General features: G+C 44.8%; 1 protein-coding gene across 1 annotated transcript in view; it reads right to left on the reverse strand.

Moving 5' to 3' along the window:
• Positions 1-20,228, reverse strand: part of PRICKLE2 (prickle homolog 2 (Drosophila)) — a 112,968-nt gene that overhangs the window by 65,803 nt on the left and 26,937 nt on the right. The window contains exons 2-3 of the mRNA XM_006893838.1: positions 5,372-5,485; positions 1,385-1,522 (exon numbers count right to left, since the gene is read on the reverse strand). Of these exons, the coding sequence (XP_006893900.1) occupies positions 1,385-1,522; positions 5,372-5,485 (252 nt within the window). The remainder of the gene's footprint in view (positions 1-1,384; positions 1,523-5,371; positions 5,486-20,228) is intronic.

Below are 20,228 nucleotides of genomic sequence, written 5' to 3' on the forward strand. Positions count from 1 at the left end.
ACATAGACACGCAGTGCTCCATTCTGCAAAGGACTAACCTGAGGAGAGGTCATTTGGTCAAGGTCACAAGGCAGAAACATAAGGCGAATGCATGTCTTTCTGTCTCCATGATCTTGGCAATGCCCTTGACATCTGCTCACAAGCCTCAATCTTCTTCCTGCCTGAGGCAGACCCAGCTTAGCTGGTCACAGGGGCTTGTGTGTGAGCATGGCAGAGGGTCCCGAGCACAACCAAGTCACACTGTAGTCACTGACTATTGCGTCTCAAGGGTGGTCTCCAGGATGTGAGGATGAAGACCCCATTGCCACATCTCTGGTCCATTATCTGTCCTCATCAAACAACTTCTCTATTCCAACCACCTGAGGCTTTCCCTGTACCCATCTGAGAGCTTAAACAAAGGCCCCTACACAGTACCCATTCCCCTTACGGAGCATGGATACTCATCTGTATGGCCCCTTTTCTGTATGTAGCTGACTTCAGTGCCTGACTGGGTCCATCAAGAGCTGAAAGAGTTAGAAGAAGCTGTACACAAAGCAGCAGGGCATAGAGATGCAGGAAGCGACCACTGGCAATGGAAGGTGTTTGGCAACTGAGAAGTGGGGCAGAGGGAACCCACGTAGGCTGGGTTTCCACATCCGATCTTCAAAAGCCTCTCCCACCACACCCAGAGCACTCTACTGTGAGCAAGAGAACCGGCAATCCAGACTAACTCAGTGAGGTCTTGGGAGACTCCGTGCACTTTTGCTTAAGAAACCTCAATCCCAGAAGCAGCTCATATTACTACCCTTCCAGAAGGTCCTTGGAGGATTCTGGGAAAGAAGTCGGTCCATGAACTAGGCAAATTCTGTTTTCTAAAGAAGTCATTACAAAAATTGGACTCTGCTCTTTTTTTTTTTTTTTTTTTTGGTGGCTCCCATCACAGTCCAGGATTCTGACCTTCTCCACTAAGCTGTTCCCCATCACACCTTCTGCCTCTTGGAACACAATGGCCCACTTCTGCCCGCAGGCCTTTCAGCTGGCTGTCTCCTCTCTTCCAAAGTATGTGTGACTCATCGCCTCAGTTCTAGCATGTCTTGACTCAAATACTACCGCCCAGTGGGGGCTTTTCTCAGCCACGTTATTTGAAATGACAACCTTCCACACTTCAGGCACATCGTAGCATCCTTCCTGGAAGTGGGCTGGTTTCTCTCCTATTTTATTTATTGATTTACCCTCTGACTTCTCTCAGAACATAACTCTTGACAAGGACATAATAACACTGTTGTCTTTGTTCACTACTGTAGCCCCCAAGGCCGCAAACAATGTCTGGCAGTTGATGACTGAATGAAAAAGTGTGAGGGGATGAGGGCAATCTCATCACTGCCCCGTGTCCATCCATACTCACCTGTTCACATATAGCTCCCGTCATGGTGACTGGGAAGGGCCGGACGTTGCCCCGGCCCAAGTTTTCCCGCTTCCTCTGGTTGCTGAACAGCTTCAGCTCCCTTTTCTCCTCCTCATCCAGAGAGTTGCAGTATCGAACCTGAACAACACAGAGAATAGCAACAAGGCAGTCACTCTGGGCCTCAAGGTTCCTGAAGCCCAGGCCACAGAGTTCTCAAATTAAATACCTTCATATGGTCACCCTTGCCTGAACTGTAAAAACACTGGGATTGATGCCACTGAGGGTGAGTCTCCATCAAGACCGATGAATCAACAGAGCTTATAAACAGCCCCAAACCCTGGAGCCCAAGTCCTGAGCAGGACAGACGAGGTACTATGACATCTCATTCTTACCACCCCGCTCGGCTCACTGCAAAGATGCTCAATTACTGAGCTGAAATGAAAATTATCTACAGATAGTTTTGGTGCTTATGAAGCTCTCAGACTTCCTCAGTGTCTCAGCTGGATGGTGGGGTCCTGAAACTGAAGCCCCCTGCAGCCATGGAGACTTCCGACAGGTGCCTTATGAACTCTCATTTCATTCTGGAGAAATGGAGAAACCAAGTCTTGAGACTGAGCTGGTCCAGGAGTGCGCGTTGTGCTACACGGATGTTCCTGTGTGCTTATCTGCGTGCAAGAGGGGAAGGGTGCCCGCCAGGCTCTGGCGAAGTGTACCAACCTGTGCCAGATTTTCCCTTCTTAGACACAGAAATTTAGAGACTTTAGAAGGGGACATGAAAGTCATCCGAATCCAGTATTTTCCATTTTATCCCTTTTTTATTTAAGTGAGAATTTTGCAAGAACCTTGAACTATTATTTTCTATTGTTTAAAAACTGATATACTTTTAAACCTGGGGTTGTTGTTGTTATGTGCCGTCGAGTCGTTTTCGACTCATAGCGACCCTATGTACAACAGCCCTAAACCGTGCTCTATCCTGTGCCAATCTCATTGCCTCTGACACACCCATCCCGATTACCCCAGTCACTGAATCAATCCACTTCATAGAGGGTCTTCCCCTCCTGCGCTGTCCCTCCACTCTGCCCAGCATGATGTCCCACTCTAAAGACCTGTCTCTCCTTACAACATGTCCAAAGTATGTCAGGCGAAGCCCCAAAATCCTTGCCTCCAAGGAGCAGCCTGGTTTAACCCTCTCTAGGATGAATCTATTTGTTTTCTTGGCAGTCCATGGTACATTCAATACTCTTTTCCAGCACCACAGTACATTTATTAAAAAATAAAGTGTCTTTATGACTAGACATAGTCTCAGCTGCCAAACGCAGAAGGTTAACCATGAAAACAAAGTGAGAAGAAAAGCACTTTGTGAGGTTACAACAGGCCATGCTGCTTAGGGAGGTCCCTAAATGCACATATTGAAAAGCAGAGACTAGTATGAGTTAGGGATGCAAGAGACACGCTAGAATCACACTGACACACCTTCTTCCATTATTCAACCACCTACAAGGCCAGGAACGAACCAAAATTCAACAGGGGTTAATTTTCCCACTTATGTGGTTCAATTTAATTTATTACCATTTCCATGTACCACACAAAGTCATTTACATATTATGCTTAGAGAATCATGGGTGGCATAGTAGTTAAAGCACTCTGCTACCAACTAAAAGGTGAGTAGTTCAAACTCATTGGAGAAATATACATCTGCCTGCTTCCCTAAGATCTCATCCTTGGAAGCCCTGTGGGTCAGCTCTACCCGATCCCACAGGGTTTGTGTGAGTTAAGAGTGGACTTGACTGTACTACTTTTTGGGTTTTTTCTGAGAGGGAAGATCTAGCTCTCCCCTCATCTCCTGTATTATCTGGAGTAATCTGGGCAATCAGAAAAAATGAATAGAATGGCTCAGAAAATGGGTCCTACAGCTGGTTATAGGAAAATCCTTTGAATGAGAACTGTCAAGTTCCAATGAAAAAAATCAGCGCAACTAGCAATTCCCCTAGACTGCAGCTGTGCATATCAAGATGGCCTGACCTGGGGGTTGGGGGTAGGGTGGGGTGGGGAAGAAGATGATAAAATATTTACTTTAGAGTCACCCTTTGTCCTCCAAAGAGCTAAAATGGCCTACTGGTCACATGCAAGAAATTCCCACCAGCAGGAAGAAGTCATTTGAATAGTGTCTCTTCTCATGCAATCAAAGTTAACCGCACACAGAACAAATCCCTAAAAGCAGACATGAGCGGAAAACTTCTGCCTAGCAAAACAGAGCTAGAACAACAACTGCCCTGTGGGGCTGTCCCAGAGAGGGGGCTGCAAGTGACCTGAAAAGGCCCAGAATACACAGTTACACGGCTGACGTTTTATGGACATGCTTGTAAAGAGAGGCACACCCCTCAAGCTTGTAAAAACCCGCATGCCAGCTTCCAGATGAGTTAACCACGCATCAGGTTACACTGAGTGCTCTCAGCTTTAAAGGGAGAAGCTTTATTTGCATTTGATGAGGACTGAAAGCAGCAGCAGCAAAGGAAATGGGATAGCTTTCTAAGGAGTTGCTTCTGTATTTAAGCTTTTGTCGGCCTTAGGTATACTTTTTTTTTTTTAAAGAAAACAAACACAACAAACCCTAAGCCTGCTGAAGCTGAGTCAACGCTGACTCCAGGAAACCCCAGGTGTCATGGAGAACTCCTGAGGGCTGTCTTCAGTTTGCATTTGTTTCAGTTCTTACAGGTCACCAGGCCTTTCTTCTGTGGCACTAATGGGTGGGCCAGAACTGCCGAACTTCAGGTCAAATCACAAACTACTTGGGCTGCCCAGGCTCCTTTTTAACAGTCACGTTAATTTTTAAAAATCCAAACCTACTGCTATTGCATCAATTCTAATATAGTGCCCTTCCTTTGAGCTTCCTGGGCTGATAATCGTTACAGAGAAAGATTGTCCATCTTTCTCCCCCGGAAATGGGAGCTGCTGGTGGATTCCAATTGCTCAACTTAGTCAGTAGCTCAATTATATTAGCAGAGTTCTTTACATTTATTTGACAGGCCGTCAATATATCTTCCTCCCTTTTACCCAAATGAAGGAAAATAAGGCCGTACTCCCTCATTTTCCCTGGGCTTAAGCTGTTTTGACTGACCTGGCTGTGGGCAGGGAAAGTTCTGCCAAGTCTCCTTAAAGAGGTTTAATCCTTTCCATTTCAAATTATTTTTATTTTTTTTCAGGGGCGGCTTAAAATATAAGCGGTGAACAGAAACTTCAGTTTCTGAAGAAAGTTCAGTGAACAGAAGTTTCAGTTCTCTAGCACCTAGGATTGGTATTCCTTTTCAAACCAGGTATTCTTTTTTTTTTTTTTTTTTTAAATCAATTTACAATCTGCAAATTTGCCTCCATGATCAGTTTGACATGAAAGACGAGACACGTCTGCTCTCAGGGCTTTCTATCTGGGATGAGGAAAAGGGACAATCTGTGAATCGTATTTCATGTACACAAATGCTCGTCCCCTTCCACAAGTCAGACTGGATGATCACAAAGCCCCAGATGTTCAGAACCGCAAATCCAGTCCGTTACATCAACTGTCGTGTCACGTGGAAAACTTGTGTTCTTCTCTTTAACGTGAAATGAAGTTCATGTTCAAAGAGAGTCACAAGGTTTTTGCTGGACTTCCAGTCACCTCTTTCACAGGCAAACCACCGAGGCACATTCCTCTTCAACCAAGAAAACCTGGACTTGAGCTTCTAAATTATAGTTCTCCCAGGGTCCTTGGAAATCTTGAGCAGAGCCTTGTGTAGAGGCTAGCTCAGTTCAGAATGAGATTCTGCTCTTAGGCAACACGTTCCAGAAAGTTCTGGACAGTTGATTTTGGCTCCAATTAAGGGAGCTAAGACTGGAAATAAGTTGCCAAAGCTCTCCTTGATCATGGCATTCTGATCATGGAAAAGGTGTCAATTCATTGAAAGTTCTAGAAGAGTCTTAGTCTTGGTAAGCCCTCCTCCATTCCCCCCTTACCTCATTGTCATGTGGTGGAAGCTGGTGGAGAAGCTGCTTGATCCGCAGCTTCTCTCCAGGGCTGTTGACATACGGGACCTTCTCCTCTGGAAGACAGCTGTAATACTGGTGGACCTGCACGTGGGGAAACAGATCAAGTGCCCATGACTCCAGCTGCTCGTCCATTCCCATTCGCTGGACAGAGAACAGGCTGCACCTCCCTCCCTGCTATCCCCCGCCACCGTGTAACTCAACACAGTCCTGAGTTTCCTGCTAGTAGAGACAGTCATCCCGAAAGAAAGAGCCCAGTGTAACCCCCAGACAGATATTGTGGCCTTTCCCTCTCTCCTCAAAGTGAGACAAAACCCAGCAGACTTTCCTAGAAGAGGAGAATTCGGCAAACAGGCTGGTGAGGCCAGAGGGGAGAGCTTTGTGGCCAGACACCCCGAGAGCTTACTTTACCATTTTCTCTGCTCGTCCCCAGCAGGTACTGTACTTCCCTAGCCGAAGGGATGTGTCCGCGCCTGCCTGGGCACCGGCGTTAAACCGGTCGCTGGCACCCGGTGTGCCTCTGGGCACCTCAGCCTCCACCTACAGAAAGAACCCTCTGGGTTCTGAGCTGGTGAGGGCAGGCAGAGGTGACATCTGTCAGAGAGAGCCACTAAGTCTAGGACGCAGAGTGTGTCATTTTTTTTTTTAAATCACCATTAAAGTAAGAAATTTTTGACATATTCAACAGGGTTCCTGTTTATAACTCTCAGGACACGTTCTCGAACTTTGCGGGCTGTACGCAAACCCGGGAAGGCACCTAGCACCTAACTTTGCCGGAGTAAAGAAAGCAACTGTATTACCACCTAGCCACATGTACAAAAAGGCAGCTTAGTGAGAAAGCAAGCACAACCAGTGAAGAAAAAAATTGGCTGTAACAGAGGTATGTTATTATGCAGGAGAAGAGGGAAAAAAAAATAAAGTCTCTAAAGCCCAGATGATATCATGGAAAATAATTTCCATGTATCTCTTAGCAATGACCAGTTCTTGCAAAACAAGGCTTTCATTCAACACTATGGAGCATATGCAAGCCTGGGACTCCAAGTTCACCATGTTCACCACACTTCCCCACACTGGTCCAACTCCCTTCCGCTGAGGGAGCCTTGGCTGTGCGTACATGTTTAGGGAATGCTGAGAAGACTTGTGAAAGTTCTGTAGACTTTGATCTCAAGAAAGAGAGTTATAAATGCTGGAAGAGAAGGGGGTGACAAAACCTTAAAAAATGTGAACTCTGTCTCTATTTGCATAACTAGCCAAAGTAACCACTTACCATCATGTGCACATCACCCTCCTGATCCAACCCCACAGGCGAGCATAAGCACACTTCCTATCACAGGCAGCCAGCCGCCTTTCAGCAGGCAACCCCTTCCCACAGGTGCTGGGAGCGGCTGCCTGGGACAGGAGGCAAGAGTGCCGCGTTTTCAAAGGCAGCCCACATGTTACCAGCATGGCACGCTCTTGTGCAAAAACAAAAGCCCAGATTGTAAATGAGTTAGAGATTAGAGGCTGGCCATTAGCCAACCAGAGACTGGCATGTCCTTTCCACCTGGAGAGAGTCCCTGGTGTCATCTACTGCTGGTGACCACTTACCCCGGCCAGGTAAGTGCCAGGTATAAAGCAGCATGCTTACAAGGGCTTGCCTCTCAAGGTCAGAAGTGTGCATAGGAAAGTGTTCTTTCTACATCGCTTTGTCATTCTTACATCTCCCACGAGCGTTAGAGAACATTAGGAATAATTATCAATATGGAATGACTCACCCATGATTGCAATTAAGGAATGCCACTTTTAACAATGCCGATTCTAATGTGAGTGGCTGGCTCTCCTCCTCAGTCTCTCCTACTTGCTGTCCAGAGCATGGCTAGCCCACGTGCCCTTCTGAACTGGCACTTTGCACCGCACCCTCTCTGAGACTCTCCAAGGCAAGGTGGACCCCTCCCTAACTGAGCCCTTCCAGACTCCTGGGGCCTGGCACTGCAGTTCCCATTTCTGTGTTCCTGGGTATGTTATATACATACCTGCCCAGAAGATCCATCACAGAGATGTGATGATCAAATGGAAACACACTTGACCCTCAGTAATAACGAATATGCACAAGTTATTATGCCATGCAGCTGGTATCCCCCAGACAGAGAAATCCAGATGCTTCCCAGATTTTAAGGAACTCCTTCCATTTAAGATGCATGGTGTCTCTGGTGATTTATGGAATGAGAGAAAATTTTGGGAATCCCCATGTAGCTCAGTTCATATCCATCGTTTTCAAAGTCAAATACCACAAACCTATTGCTACAGAGGCTATTCTAACTCTTGGTAATCTCTTAATAGCCCTCGAGTCTATTTCAGGTCACTCCTGGGGACAGGCCATTGGGTTGCCAACACTGGAACACTTAGCAGGAGTAGACTACCTCACTGCCTCATCTTCCTCCATCAGGGGGGTTCATGGACTTGAACTGCTGACCTTCTGGTTAACAGCTCAACATATAACCTACACCACCACTAGGGCTCCGTTAGTGACACAACAGGCAGAGGCACAGCTGCAGCAGACAACGTCCACACCAAACACTAGAATTGTGTCCCTGTGCCAACGTCTCACACCCATCTTTTAGGTAACTTCACTATAACAACCGCTCAAAAATTCAAGTCAGGCTTGTTCATCTTAACATATTCTGGCACTATACAAAAATGACATCTGTACTTAATGCTTTCACTGAAGAAAATGAGTCTATGATGTCCTCCAAGACAGTTACACCTCCCCCTCCCCATTCTTCTCTTTCAGAGAGAAAGGTCACACAGCACCAGGGTAAGGCCACACAGTTAACAGAAACTGCTCAGTGGTGGCCCCTTTCTCAAGTGGCACCAAGGACACATGCCATATCTACCATGCCTTAGCTATGCCTTTACCTAGGTTAGAACTGCTGACCTTTGGGTTAGTGACTGAGTGCTTCATCCACTGTGGCACTGGAGCTCTGTATTAACAGTTTACAAGGACTATAAAAACTATCAGAAGAAATTCTGGGAATTCAGAATTCAGAAGAATTCAGAATTTAGAAGAAAAAGGGAATTTCTTGCAAAGGTGTCGGAGGGTTTTTTGTTTTTATCATTCTTTTTAATTTTATACTGGTTTATTTACAAAGTTGGTATCTATTGTTTTTTACATTGGATCTTTCCCATTTCTTCACTCTACACCCCCATCCGTCAAACTGTGGTACAGCAGGACCCAGACAGGAAATCAAACTAGACGCTCTCATTTCTCTGGGTCCAGGGTCCTCTTCCTCATCTCTGTTCTTCTCTTTTCTCTTACCAGCTGTATTTCTTACTTTCTCCAAGTGTCTGGTTCCCCACTGCACATGAGCTGACATGGCTTCACTTCCAGAATCCACCCTACACTGGTGGTGGTTGCTATTAGCTGCCCTGAGTCAGTTTTGACTCACAGCAAATGTGTGTACAATAGTACAAACCCTGCTTGACCCTGTGGCATCTTCATAATCCCTGACTGCTGGGCTTGGGGCCATCGACAGAGTTACTGCGTCAGGCCTCTTGTTGGAGGTCTTCCTCTCGCTCACTTACTCTTCCAAGCGGGATGCCTTTTCCCAAGGATCACGCCCCTCCTAATAACATGCTCAAAAGATGTGGGATGAAGTCTAGTTTTTCCTAATTTCAAAGTTCCCTGAGAAGTTCCCAAATTCCTGTGTAAGCTGACATAATGTGTGCAGCTGGACAAGAGCAACACTGATCACTCCCTGGATCACTGAAACGTGGCATGATGGAGCCAAGACGGCACCACGGAAAATGTGTCCCTTCTATCAGCGTCTCAACAATCCTGTGCTTCTCTTGTTGTTAAGTACCGTACAGTCAGTTCCAACTCAGGATCCCCCAACACACAGCAGAATGCATCACTGTCTAGGCCTGCGTCATCTCTTTGAGAGCAAGATGCACTAAAATAGTTCTTTACAAGGTGACCAATGATTGGATGAATGACTTAAAAAGCAAAACCAAAAACACACACAAAAAATTAGCATTGCTACCCAGATGGCGTATTTTTAGAGCAAATCGGAGGGTATTTGTTCAACACTTTCAAAATTACCCTCAAATTATGTGGCAGCTGATCTGAGTGGGAGAATGATTTGACCTTATAGCACTTCCAATCCTGTCAAAGGCCATTAGCACCCATATGAAAAAATGAACCTCACTAATTTTGATGCGAGAGAGAGAGATTAGCTGGCCCAGTGGACAGAAAGCGATGCTACCAAGCCAAAGATGGGTGACTTTTAATCCGCGGCCCTCGGGCCTGTCTTTCATTATTTTTGTTCAGACATTCCTCTAGGTCGTATAGCCCTGGTGTACAAGTTGCTGTACCGCGGTCACTTGTGGTTGCTGTGAGGCTGAACACTGTGACACTGATGGGTCAAATGCGTTAACGGCTGGTTACCCAATGCGGACAGAGAATGGGGTGGAGCTCCCCGATTAAAACAAGTTTGGAAGAAGGAGAGGCATGCACTTCCATAATAGCTTGCCTCTGGAAACCCTATGAACCTGGAGAGAGGAAGAAAGGTACCCAAACGTCAATGACTCTCCTTCTTAGGGTCTCTATGAGTCGCCTGTGACTCGACAGCACTTAACAACAACAACAACAATTTTTATGCAGGAGCTATGGTTGCTTAGAGGCAAGGAGTTGCACTGCCATCTCAAAGGTTCATGGTTCGAATATACCAGCTGCTCCACAGGATGAAAGATATTATCTCCTCTCATGCCATTTACTGCCTTTGAAAACCCACTGGAGGGTCAGCTATGGGTCAGTTCTGACTCAACAAGACACAACTACAACAGGATGCAAGTGCAACAACAATTTTGATTAGGCTTCTAGGTAGTGCTTGATTACTAATGTTTGCAATTCAACTCCACCCAATGGTTGGTTGTTGTTGTTGTTGTTATGTGCCATTGAGTTGTTTGCGACTCATAGCGACCCTATGTACAACAGCCCTAAACCGTGCTCTATCCTGTGCCAATCTCATTGCCTCTGACACACCCATCCCGATTACCCCAGTCACTGAATCAATCCACCTCATAGAGGGTCTTCCCCTCCTGCGCTGTCCCTCTACTCTACCCAGCATGATGTCCCTCTCTAAAGACCTGTATCTCCTTGCAACATGTCCAAAGTATGTCAGACGAAGCCCCAGAATCTTTGCCTCCAAGGAGTAGCATGGTTTAACCCTCTCTAGGATGGATCTGTTTGTTTTCTTGGCAGTCCATGGTACATTCAATACTCTTCTCCAGGCCCACAGCTCAAAGGCATCAATTCTCCTTCTATCCTCCCTAGTCATTGTCCAACTCTCTGATGCATAACAAGTGATTGCAAAAACCATGGCCTGTATCAGGCGGACCTTAGTCTCCAGACAGACACCGTTGCTCTTGAGTACCACAGAAGAAAGATTTGGCAATTTGCTTCCTTAAATATTATAGCAATGAAAATCCTGGGGGCAGGTCTGCTTAGTAACATGTGGGGTTATAATGAGTTGGATTTGACTCAGTAACACTCGGCTTGGTTTGGGGCTTAATGCTGGTTATGTCTCCCTTCCTGGTATTTAGGAACTGAATTTTCCCACCGTCTTCATCAAGCACAAAGGATTAGCGGATGGACAGGAGGTGGAAAGGATCAATCTCCTGAATGTCCAATCTGAGTCTGGCTCAATACAGAAATGGTGAGTGCATTTTCCTCTGGCATCCTCAACAAAACTACTGAACAGCCCAAAATAAACACCAAGCAAACCAACGAGAAAGGAAAATATTTTAACATACTTTCTGGAGCTAAAATAATGAAATTTGGCACTGCCTTTGAAAATCCTAAAGTCTGTCCCTTTTAGTCTAATTACATTTTACTTATTATTTTTTGTAAGTAAATAAATCCAACAGAGTTTTGCCAATAATGATCATTAACAAGCTACTACCTGATCCTGATACATGTATTTTTCCTTCTGGGTATACTAGCGGTCAGTGAAGTATGCTCAAAAGCTTTGCTCCAATTTTACAATCTCAGCTATAGGTATGCTGTGATTCTGTCTTGGATGAAGCCAGACTAGGTATATTTTTCCCAAACAAAAGCCTTCGGAACACAATAAATTGGCTTATGAAGACAAAATAGCCTGGAGGCCAGCAGGGAAGCTTGGCAGGAACCTCAGCCTGTGCCAGACAGCTTGCTGGAGTGTTAGTCCATGTGCAAACACAGTCCAAAGGGCCAGGACTTGCCCAGCTTGGAAGATTGGTCTTGTGAGAAGAACTGCAAACTTGCCAGCATTTCAGCCTGGGCAGAGACCAGAAGCATCTGGAAGGAAGGGTGATAGGACGAAGAAGTGTGCACAGCACTTCAGGTAAGCCAGGCTCCTTGACGTTAGCCAGCACCAGGCTCACCTGGAAGGCCTGGGAAAGCTCAGGTTTCCCATTCAGTAAGCCTGTAGTACCAACGCCAAACCAAATCCACTCCCAGGGTTCATTGCGACTCACGGCAACCCAACAGGTGAGAGAAGGGCCCTGGGGCCTCATGATCTGAATTTCTACTATTTCTCAGACACTAGTCCAAGAGCCATATATTGAAAATCACTGATGCTGGTGTGTTCGAGGTATCTAAGGCTTTCAAAGTGCTTTCCATTAACCACTTGGTTGTCTTCTGAGTAAGGAGTGAGTTTTTTTTCTGTCTGCAGGAGAAGCAGAAAGCCTAGAGGAAGAAGGAAGGGGAGAGCTTATTCAAGTTCACACAAGTTTTCAGATGTCTCCTTTTAATGTCTCATTTTGTGCTTGAGCAGGAGAACCTATCCACTCCAGTAAGAATAAGAACTTCTAAGAGCAAAGTACTTGTGTTTTAGGTGGGAAAATGTTAAGTTCTGAAAGCATCACGATTTTCTTAAAGTAACAACAATAACAATCCCACAACTCTCCAGTGTTCTTGGTTGATCAAAGAACCCATTTTTCTTCACTGTGATGCAGGCAGAGAGGGATGGGGTCAAGGCAGGCAGATTTATACATGATGCAGCCTGAGGTACATGGGCGGCTGAATGGTTTGCTCTCAGCTACAAGCTGAAATGGTGACAGCTCAAAACTGTCCAGTGGCCCCACACAGCAAGGCCTGGCCACCAGCTTCTGAAAACATAGTCAAGAAAATCCATGAGTTAGTTCTCCTGCTACCATGTGGGGCTGCCTGGACTGGAACTGACAGCAGAGAGTTTGGTGTTTGGATATGCTTTCCTCACGAAGCTTTCACAGAGCTTGAGGATGGTACCTCTCCCTGATCCCACTGAGCCACCTCATCCAATGTGGCGTCATTTAACGAACCCTCTAACGTGGTGGTTAAAGCATTTGCATGTTACACAAAAGGCTGGTGGTTCAAACTTAACAACTGCTCCATTGGAGAAAGAGAAGACAGTTAATTCCCAATATGCCAATCTGGGAGGCTACAGAAATAAGGAGCACTTCTTCCTTGGATGTTCTCAGAACAAAACTGATGGATGGCTCCTGAAGGAATCCCTGATGAACTTGGAGGAAGAAGAAAATGGCATGCTCTTATCCGACTCGCCTATCCAAACAAGATGCTCATCATGATGTGGTAAGGGATCTCTGGCAAAGAAAGCTCCTGCCCTTATCAATTATCTCTTTCTTCTTTGTTAAGAACAGTCTTGTTTTATTTAGGGCATTAATTAACACAGCTAAACATACACCTGTACTTCCTAAGTGGCTATTTGTGGCCAAGTGAATAAGTTCTACTAATGAGATAAAACACTGGCTCCTCTGAGATAGCTTTTATAGGAAGCAGAGTGCGTATTGTGTGTGTGTGTGTGTGGGGGGGAAATGGTGTGGATCCTCAAGAAGTTAAACATGGAACCACCATATGTGACTGAGAAATTCCACACTTAGAGACTTAAAGACATCATCACAGAAACATGTATCTGAATATTCATTCTAGCACTATTTACAATCACCTGCAGAAGAAGAATTGATGCCGTTGAGTTGTGGCACTGGAGTCTTGAACATACCAGGCATGGGCTGCCAAGAACACAAATCGGTCTGTCTTGGAGAGGGTGAAACCAAATTTCCCCTTGGAGGCTAGGATTTTGAAGCTCTGTCTCACACACTTTTGGGCATGTAAGCAGGAGAGACTAGTCCTTGCAGAAGGACATCATGCTTGGAAGAATGGAGGGATAGCGCAGGAGAAGAAGACCCCAGGTGCGATGGACTGATATAGCAACTGGGGCAATAGGGGTTCTTGTGTCAGAATTTGTGAGACTGGCTCAGGACAGGGAAGGGTTCTGAGTCACTGTACATAGGGTCACTATAGGCCACAGATGACTTGATGGAGCGTAACAACAACAAAGGAGTAAACAACCCACCTGTCCACCAACAGATGAATAAACAAAATGTGCCATAGACATACAGTGGAATATTAATACATCCAAAATAGCTTGCCTCTGGAAACTCTATGAACTTGGAGAAATGATGGAAGTTATACAAGTGTTCAGGTCTTTTGTTCATAGGGCCACTATAAGTCATCTACAAGTCGGCAGCACTTAACAACAACAACAACAATGAGAGAGCTCTGTTGGCCTAGTGGATAGCAAATTATGCTACCAAGCCAAAGGTGGGTGATTTGAATCTGTAGCCCTCAGGCCTGGTTTTAATTGTTTTTGGTCAAACATTCTTCTAAGTGGTATAGCACTGGTCTATCCATATGCTGTACAGAGGTAACTCGTGGTTGCTGTAATGTTAAACACAGTGACACTGATGTGTCAAATGTGATAATGGTTACCCATGATGGACAGTGTTTGGTGGAGGTCCCTGATTAAAACAAGTTTGGAAGCAGGAGTGGCATCCACTTCTGAAACAGCTTGCCTCCAGAAGCTCTATAAACTTGGAGAAACAATGAAAGTTATACAAGTGTTCAGGTCTTTCATTCATAGGATTTCTATGAGTCATCTACGGCTTGACAGAACTTAACAACAAAGAGAAAAGAAGTCCTAAAACATGGATTGACCTTGAAAACATCATGTTGAGTGAAGTAAGTAAATTACAAGAGGATACATAATGCATTATCTAATTTATAGAAATATCTAGAACAGAAAGAAATGTATAGAGATCAAAGTTTAAAGTGGTTACTAGGACAGAAGGGAGAGAGAAAGGTGGAATCATTGAGTGTAGTATTAAGAGTCTGTTTACAGAAGTGGGGAATTTGGCAATAGTCATTGGTGATCATTGCATAATATTACTGATGCAATTGTTGCCACTGAAATGTACACAGGAAGATGAAGAACTGACAAATGTTGTGTAACCTATATTTTTATAATGATGAAAAAAGAAGGCCAGATAATTGGAAAACGCCCTCTTTGACAGTTCTCTTTCCTTCTGTTTCTTATCTGAAATTCAGACCTGGTGGCTGGTGGTCCAGTAGCTGTTGTGTATCCTGAGTCCATGTGAGAAGGGACATCATGGGCTAAGGACAGTGAGGAACGCGTGGATCCTGGGTCTGGTGCTGAACCAAGGAGCCACCCTCTCAGCCTTGGCTTGCCTCTCTCTCAACTCCTTTTGCCAATGAGAGAAAGAAACTAGCCTTTGACTTACAGTCTCTCATCAAGAAAGAAAGGAAATTCCTAAATACAGATGCGACTTTCAACCTCCAGTAAATGCCAGACTCTCATGAGGCCTTTACTGAAAATGATGCCTACTCCCCATCCTTCTGGTTTGACAAAAGAGCCCAGAGATCTGCATTTGTTACAAATCCCTCACACCCTTGCAGTGGCCAAGAAAAACATTTGTCTCTATCTCACATATTTTGGGCATATCGCCAGGAGGGACCGGTCCTTGGAGAAGGACATCATGCTTGGAAAGGTGGATGGACAGCACAGAAGAGGAAGACTCCAGATGAGAAGGACTGACACAGTGACTGGGGTAATGGGACTTGTAGGTATGTAAGAGTTGGTGAGAATGGCTCAGGATAGAGAAGGGCTCACAGATTCCATTGTACATAGGGTCGCTATGAGTCTCAAGCAACTTTATGGCACATAACAACAACAACAAGAGTAAGCAAAAGGTGACTCTGGATAAAGGCAGAAATTCTTGAAACATAATCTCTGATGTGAGCCAACACACTTGCAAGATTTCATAAAAGTCCATCATAGTCCCCGCACAAATTAGAAGACTAGATCTTTAATGCATCTTCTCTTTCACCTGTAGTTTGAGAGGCTTAGAATCACCATTATTCTACCTCGATTTAGGCACACAAGATCTAAAACATGCTCAGGCATCTCAGAAAGAAGGTGCTGTGGCAAAGGGAACGATGCTTCTTGACCTGACAGCATCCGGCGGCGTTTACGCGGGGACCTGGAGAACCATCAGGCGGAGGAATAGCTTGGAGCAACTGGGGCTGCTGCCTCGGAGGGCTTGTGTGTCTACGCTGCGCCTGCGCCACAGAATTTCATTCCCCAAGTGACAGGATGAAAAGCGTGATCGAGAGGTATGGAAGAGGTGAAATCTTACCAAGTTTGGCTCCTTCCCTTTTTCTCCTGGAGGCTCACATTATAATTTTAATTGGTTAATTTAGAAAGTAATTTGGGAAACAGTCGCTTAATTTCCTAATAATACTGAAACAATGTCTCTATCACACTGAAATCCCCATAGGATTGGGGTCAGACTTAGAAAGGAAAGCTCTCTCAGGTTCTTGCAAATAGGTCTCCTGTCTTTTTCTTGAACTTGATGTCTAGACAACATACATACAAAAAAAGGAAGTGGGCTGGGAACTCCAGTCTCTTCCTGCCACCCCTATGGGACCAGGCTAGCTGTGTGTGTGAGTGCTTGTTTGGGCTCCTGATGGGTGCTTCTGTATGCTGGCTTTCCCCTCCTCCTCTCTGCAGTCCATTCTTTATATGGCAACCAGAACCAAGGCACTTAAAATGAGAGCCAGCTCATGTCACTGCTTTTCTCAGAATCCCCTTGCTGACTTCCCATCCCTCCCGAAATCAAAGTCAGTGATGTGCCTCACTACAGCATCATCTTGTGTCCTTACTACCTTGCTGGCTTCACCACATATTACATGTATCCCACACAGTTCTTCTGCTCACACGGCCTCCATACTATTCTACTCACCCCAGGGCCTTTGCACCGACCATTCTCTCTACCTGAAATGCATCCTTCTCAGAAACTTATAAAGTCACATTATCAGAGAGGCTTTACCTGACTATAATATAACATCACCCTCACCCTCTCATTTTTACCTGGAGATTCTCAATTGGGAACAATTTTGTCCCTGGGGACATTTGGTAATGTTTGGAAATGTGTTTGGTTATCACCATGGGAGTATGAGGCTTCTGCCTATCTAATGGGTAGAACACCCCACAATGCACAGACCAGCTTCCAACAACAACAGTGTAGCTGGTCCAAATGTTAATAGTGTTGTGGTGGAGAGATACTATGTTAATAGCGTTTTGGTGGAGAGATACCATGCTAATAATATCCTGGTGGTGAGATCCTTTGACTACTCCTTCCTGACACAGGACTACTTGAGCTCACTCTCCATCCTTTCTCAATAGACTGCTGAGTGCTGAGGGGGCTGTAACTATGTTCACAATTATACCTCAGAAGAGGGGCTGACACATAGTAGGAAATCAGTGTTTGTCTCATGAATGCATGCCGCCATGGTTTAAATTGCATATCTCAGAATTTGGCTAGGCCATGATTCTCAGTGTAATGTGATCATCCCGTGTGTTGTAAAGCCAAACCTCTAAGATGTTAAGGAGGCAGGACTGGAGGCAGTTATGTGATGATGTGACCATGCAACACCCTTACCCACAACCTTGACCTTACGTAGGGGAAGTGCCCTTACGGTGTGGCCTGCAACACCTTTTGTCTCACAGGAGAGAAGAGGAGAGAATACATGAGCAAAGGCATCACAGTACCACTAGCATCTGAGACCAAAATCCCTACGCTGGGAAGTTCCCCAACACAGGAGAAGGTCAAGACATACGGAGATCCCCATGGAATGCTGGACTTACAGATGCTGAAGGGAACAAGGACCTTCCTCCACAGCTAACAGACTTTTGCCATGCTCAGGCACCCTCAATTTGGACTCCTAGCTCCCTAAAGCATAAGAGAACAGATTTCTGTTTGGTAAAGTCATCTACTTGTGATATTGCTGTTACAGCAGCACCAGAAAGCCAGGTGAGAGCTGTTTATGTTCAGCTGTGCTGCTATCCCAAAGGGTGTGCTTCTCTGGTGGTTCAAATCCACCTTCAGTGGGAGAAAGATGTGCGGTCTCCCCCCACTGCACGTGACGGCCTTAGGAACCGGATGGAGGGTAGTGATGAATCAGAATCAACCCAACTGAGTTTGAGATAACCAAGATACACACTATGTTAAAATGGTATCTTTTTACCTTTGAGTTTATTAAAGGAATTGAACAGAGAAGTGCAGAAGACAACACACAGGCAGAGGTGCAGGAAAAAAACCACAGTAACAATGGCTGGGTTTCCCTTTCCTTCTCTCATAGCACTTTAAAACAAAACGAAAAACCATCCCCAGATCTCTGATGTCAAGGTAGTAGAGGAGACTAAAGGGTGTGGGCTTGAAATAACTGCCTCTGCATTGTTTCTTTATGAAAAAGGGACAAAGCAACGCTCAAATCGCATCTGAAGCCAGAGAATTTCTTTTATGCCGTGCCAACTTGGTTCGAACAAATTGAGGAAAATAATCACATTAAGTCCTAAGGAGGTTCTGCAATTCCAAGTCACATGAGTCGTCCTCTCTCCGAATGCCTGCTAGCTGTCACATGCTCAGGCTCTATAATCCTCTTAATTTTTAAAAGTTTTATTTAGAGTCTTAAACATCAGTGTTTAGTTAGAATGCTTCCCATTTAGCTTGGAGCATTATCTGTTGGTTATTTATATTATCCAGTCTTGAGGTTTAAACACTTTCCCTTTAAGTTACTCCAGCATTTCTCCATCCGCATTTTACCAAAACACTCCTTGTATGATCACTACATATTTGCATATTTGTACTAGGGAAAAAAATCCCCAAAATTCCCCCTCTTTTTAGGGGTGGCTAATAGCTCCAGTGCTGTCTTTGGACAAAATGTTCATGTATAAAGTTTGAATAAATTGGGATGGCAGTTTCCTATAGTAGGTAAGAGGCTGGACTCTGGAATCACAACTACTCGGGTTTGAATACTGCACCTGACATTAACCATTCAGACGTGGTTCAGTCAGTTACTTCTCTCTTAGAGATTTACTAGCCCAACCTGTAAAATGGGTCAATAATAGTATCCACCTTGAAATAGTGTTATAATTTTCCAGTGGAAGAATATAATTATAAAAAGATGCTAAAACAATAAAAACTTCGTATTTCTTAGTTTAAAACAATTTAAGATACACTTTTATGTGTCTACCATATGAACATAATTATAGAGATTGGGGAAAGGACATGCACATGAATTTTAAAATCTTCCCCTAACTGAAGGAGGTATACAGAATGGACTTGACAGTAAGAAAGTCATTAATAAAATTCCAAAACTTTCCTTTTTATTGTGAAACCTTAAAAGATTGGTATACTTAATACCTCAGCCCATGACTGAGGTTAGGCATGGCCATTTAGTCTCCAAACGACCTACACTGAGCATTTATATAAACGGGTAGGGAAGGAGGTTTGGCTAAGATGAGTTAGGCTCTGCCACAGTAGCAAACAGCACCAAACGACCTCTGGATTCCCCCCCAGTTTTCTTTCTTACTTGTACTGCACCTATGATATGAGTAGAAAGGGACTGGAGTGATGGGGGCACCACCCCAGTATAGCCCTGCAAGACGATACAGAGAAAAGGAAGGCTGGAAGAGAATGCAGACTACAACATGCTTCTGCTCAGATGGATGCATGCAAACTGAGCTCTCATTTCACTGGTTAAAACAACGCACAGTGGCATGCCCAACTTGAAGAGGTGAAGTAGGCCAGTCCTCTTCTGGGCTGAACACTCGTGCACAGTTGTAATGACTGCCATCATGGAGAAAGAATGGGGCAATCTGGACATAAGACCTTCATAAGACCGATCTGTAAGTATTGCCTTTGGAAAGGGCAATATTATGAACAAACTGACCAGCTCAGTTGTGAGGAACAGAGTTAAGATTTGAATTCCGGCTCAAGTTTGTTTTCCTTCCAATCCGCTTCACTGTCCTACGAGCATCCTGGTACATCCCTCAAGTTGGTTTTATAAACACCCTGAATGATAAGCAGACCAGAGTGATGAAAGCACATGGACTCCAGAAGAAATACAAAGCAACTGCGATAACTGGTAATGTGTGGACTTTAAAGAAGAGCCCTGGTAGCACAGTGGTTAAAGTGTTAACCCATTAATCAAACTGTCAACGGCTCAAACCCAAGAGTCGCTGTATGGGAGAGAGAGGTGGATGTCTGCTTTCACAAAGCTTTACAGCCTTGGAAATGCCACAGGTAGTTCCATTCTATCCTCCAAGGTCAACATGAGTTAGTGTTGCCTCGACTCCATACTGACTTGGGTTTGGCTTGGTTCCCTGAGTGAACACACAAACATTAAGCAGCCAGGATTCTGCGAAATGACTCAGGTTTACTCTCTCCCCCTGGGGTCTGTGGGAGGGAAGTCCATGTGACCAGAATAACTCTGATAAAGGCTATTCCGTCAAGAGCATGTTCCCGTTCCTCAGAATTTTTTATTATACTAGTTTATTAAAAAAATTTGAATACATTGTTTCTCACACTAGTTCTTTCGCATTTCCCTAACCACCTCCCATGAAATAGTGCGAGCCTATGATTAACACGTTGCCACAAATGACAGAAAAAA

The sequence above is a fragment of the Elephantulus edwardii genome, unplaced genomic scaffold, assembly GCF_000299155.1.
Source record: "Elephantulus edwardii isolate Elephantulus edwardi_28Jun2011 unplaced genomic scaffold, EleEdw1.0 scaffold00132, whole genome shotgun sequence".
Taxonomy (NCBI): domain Eukaryota; kingdom Metazoa; phylum Chordata; class Mammalia; order Macroscelidea; family Macroscelididae; genus Elephantulus; species Elephantulus edwardii.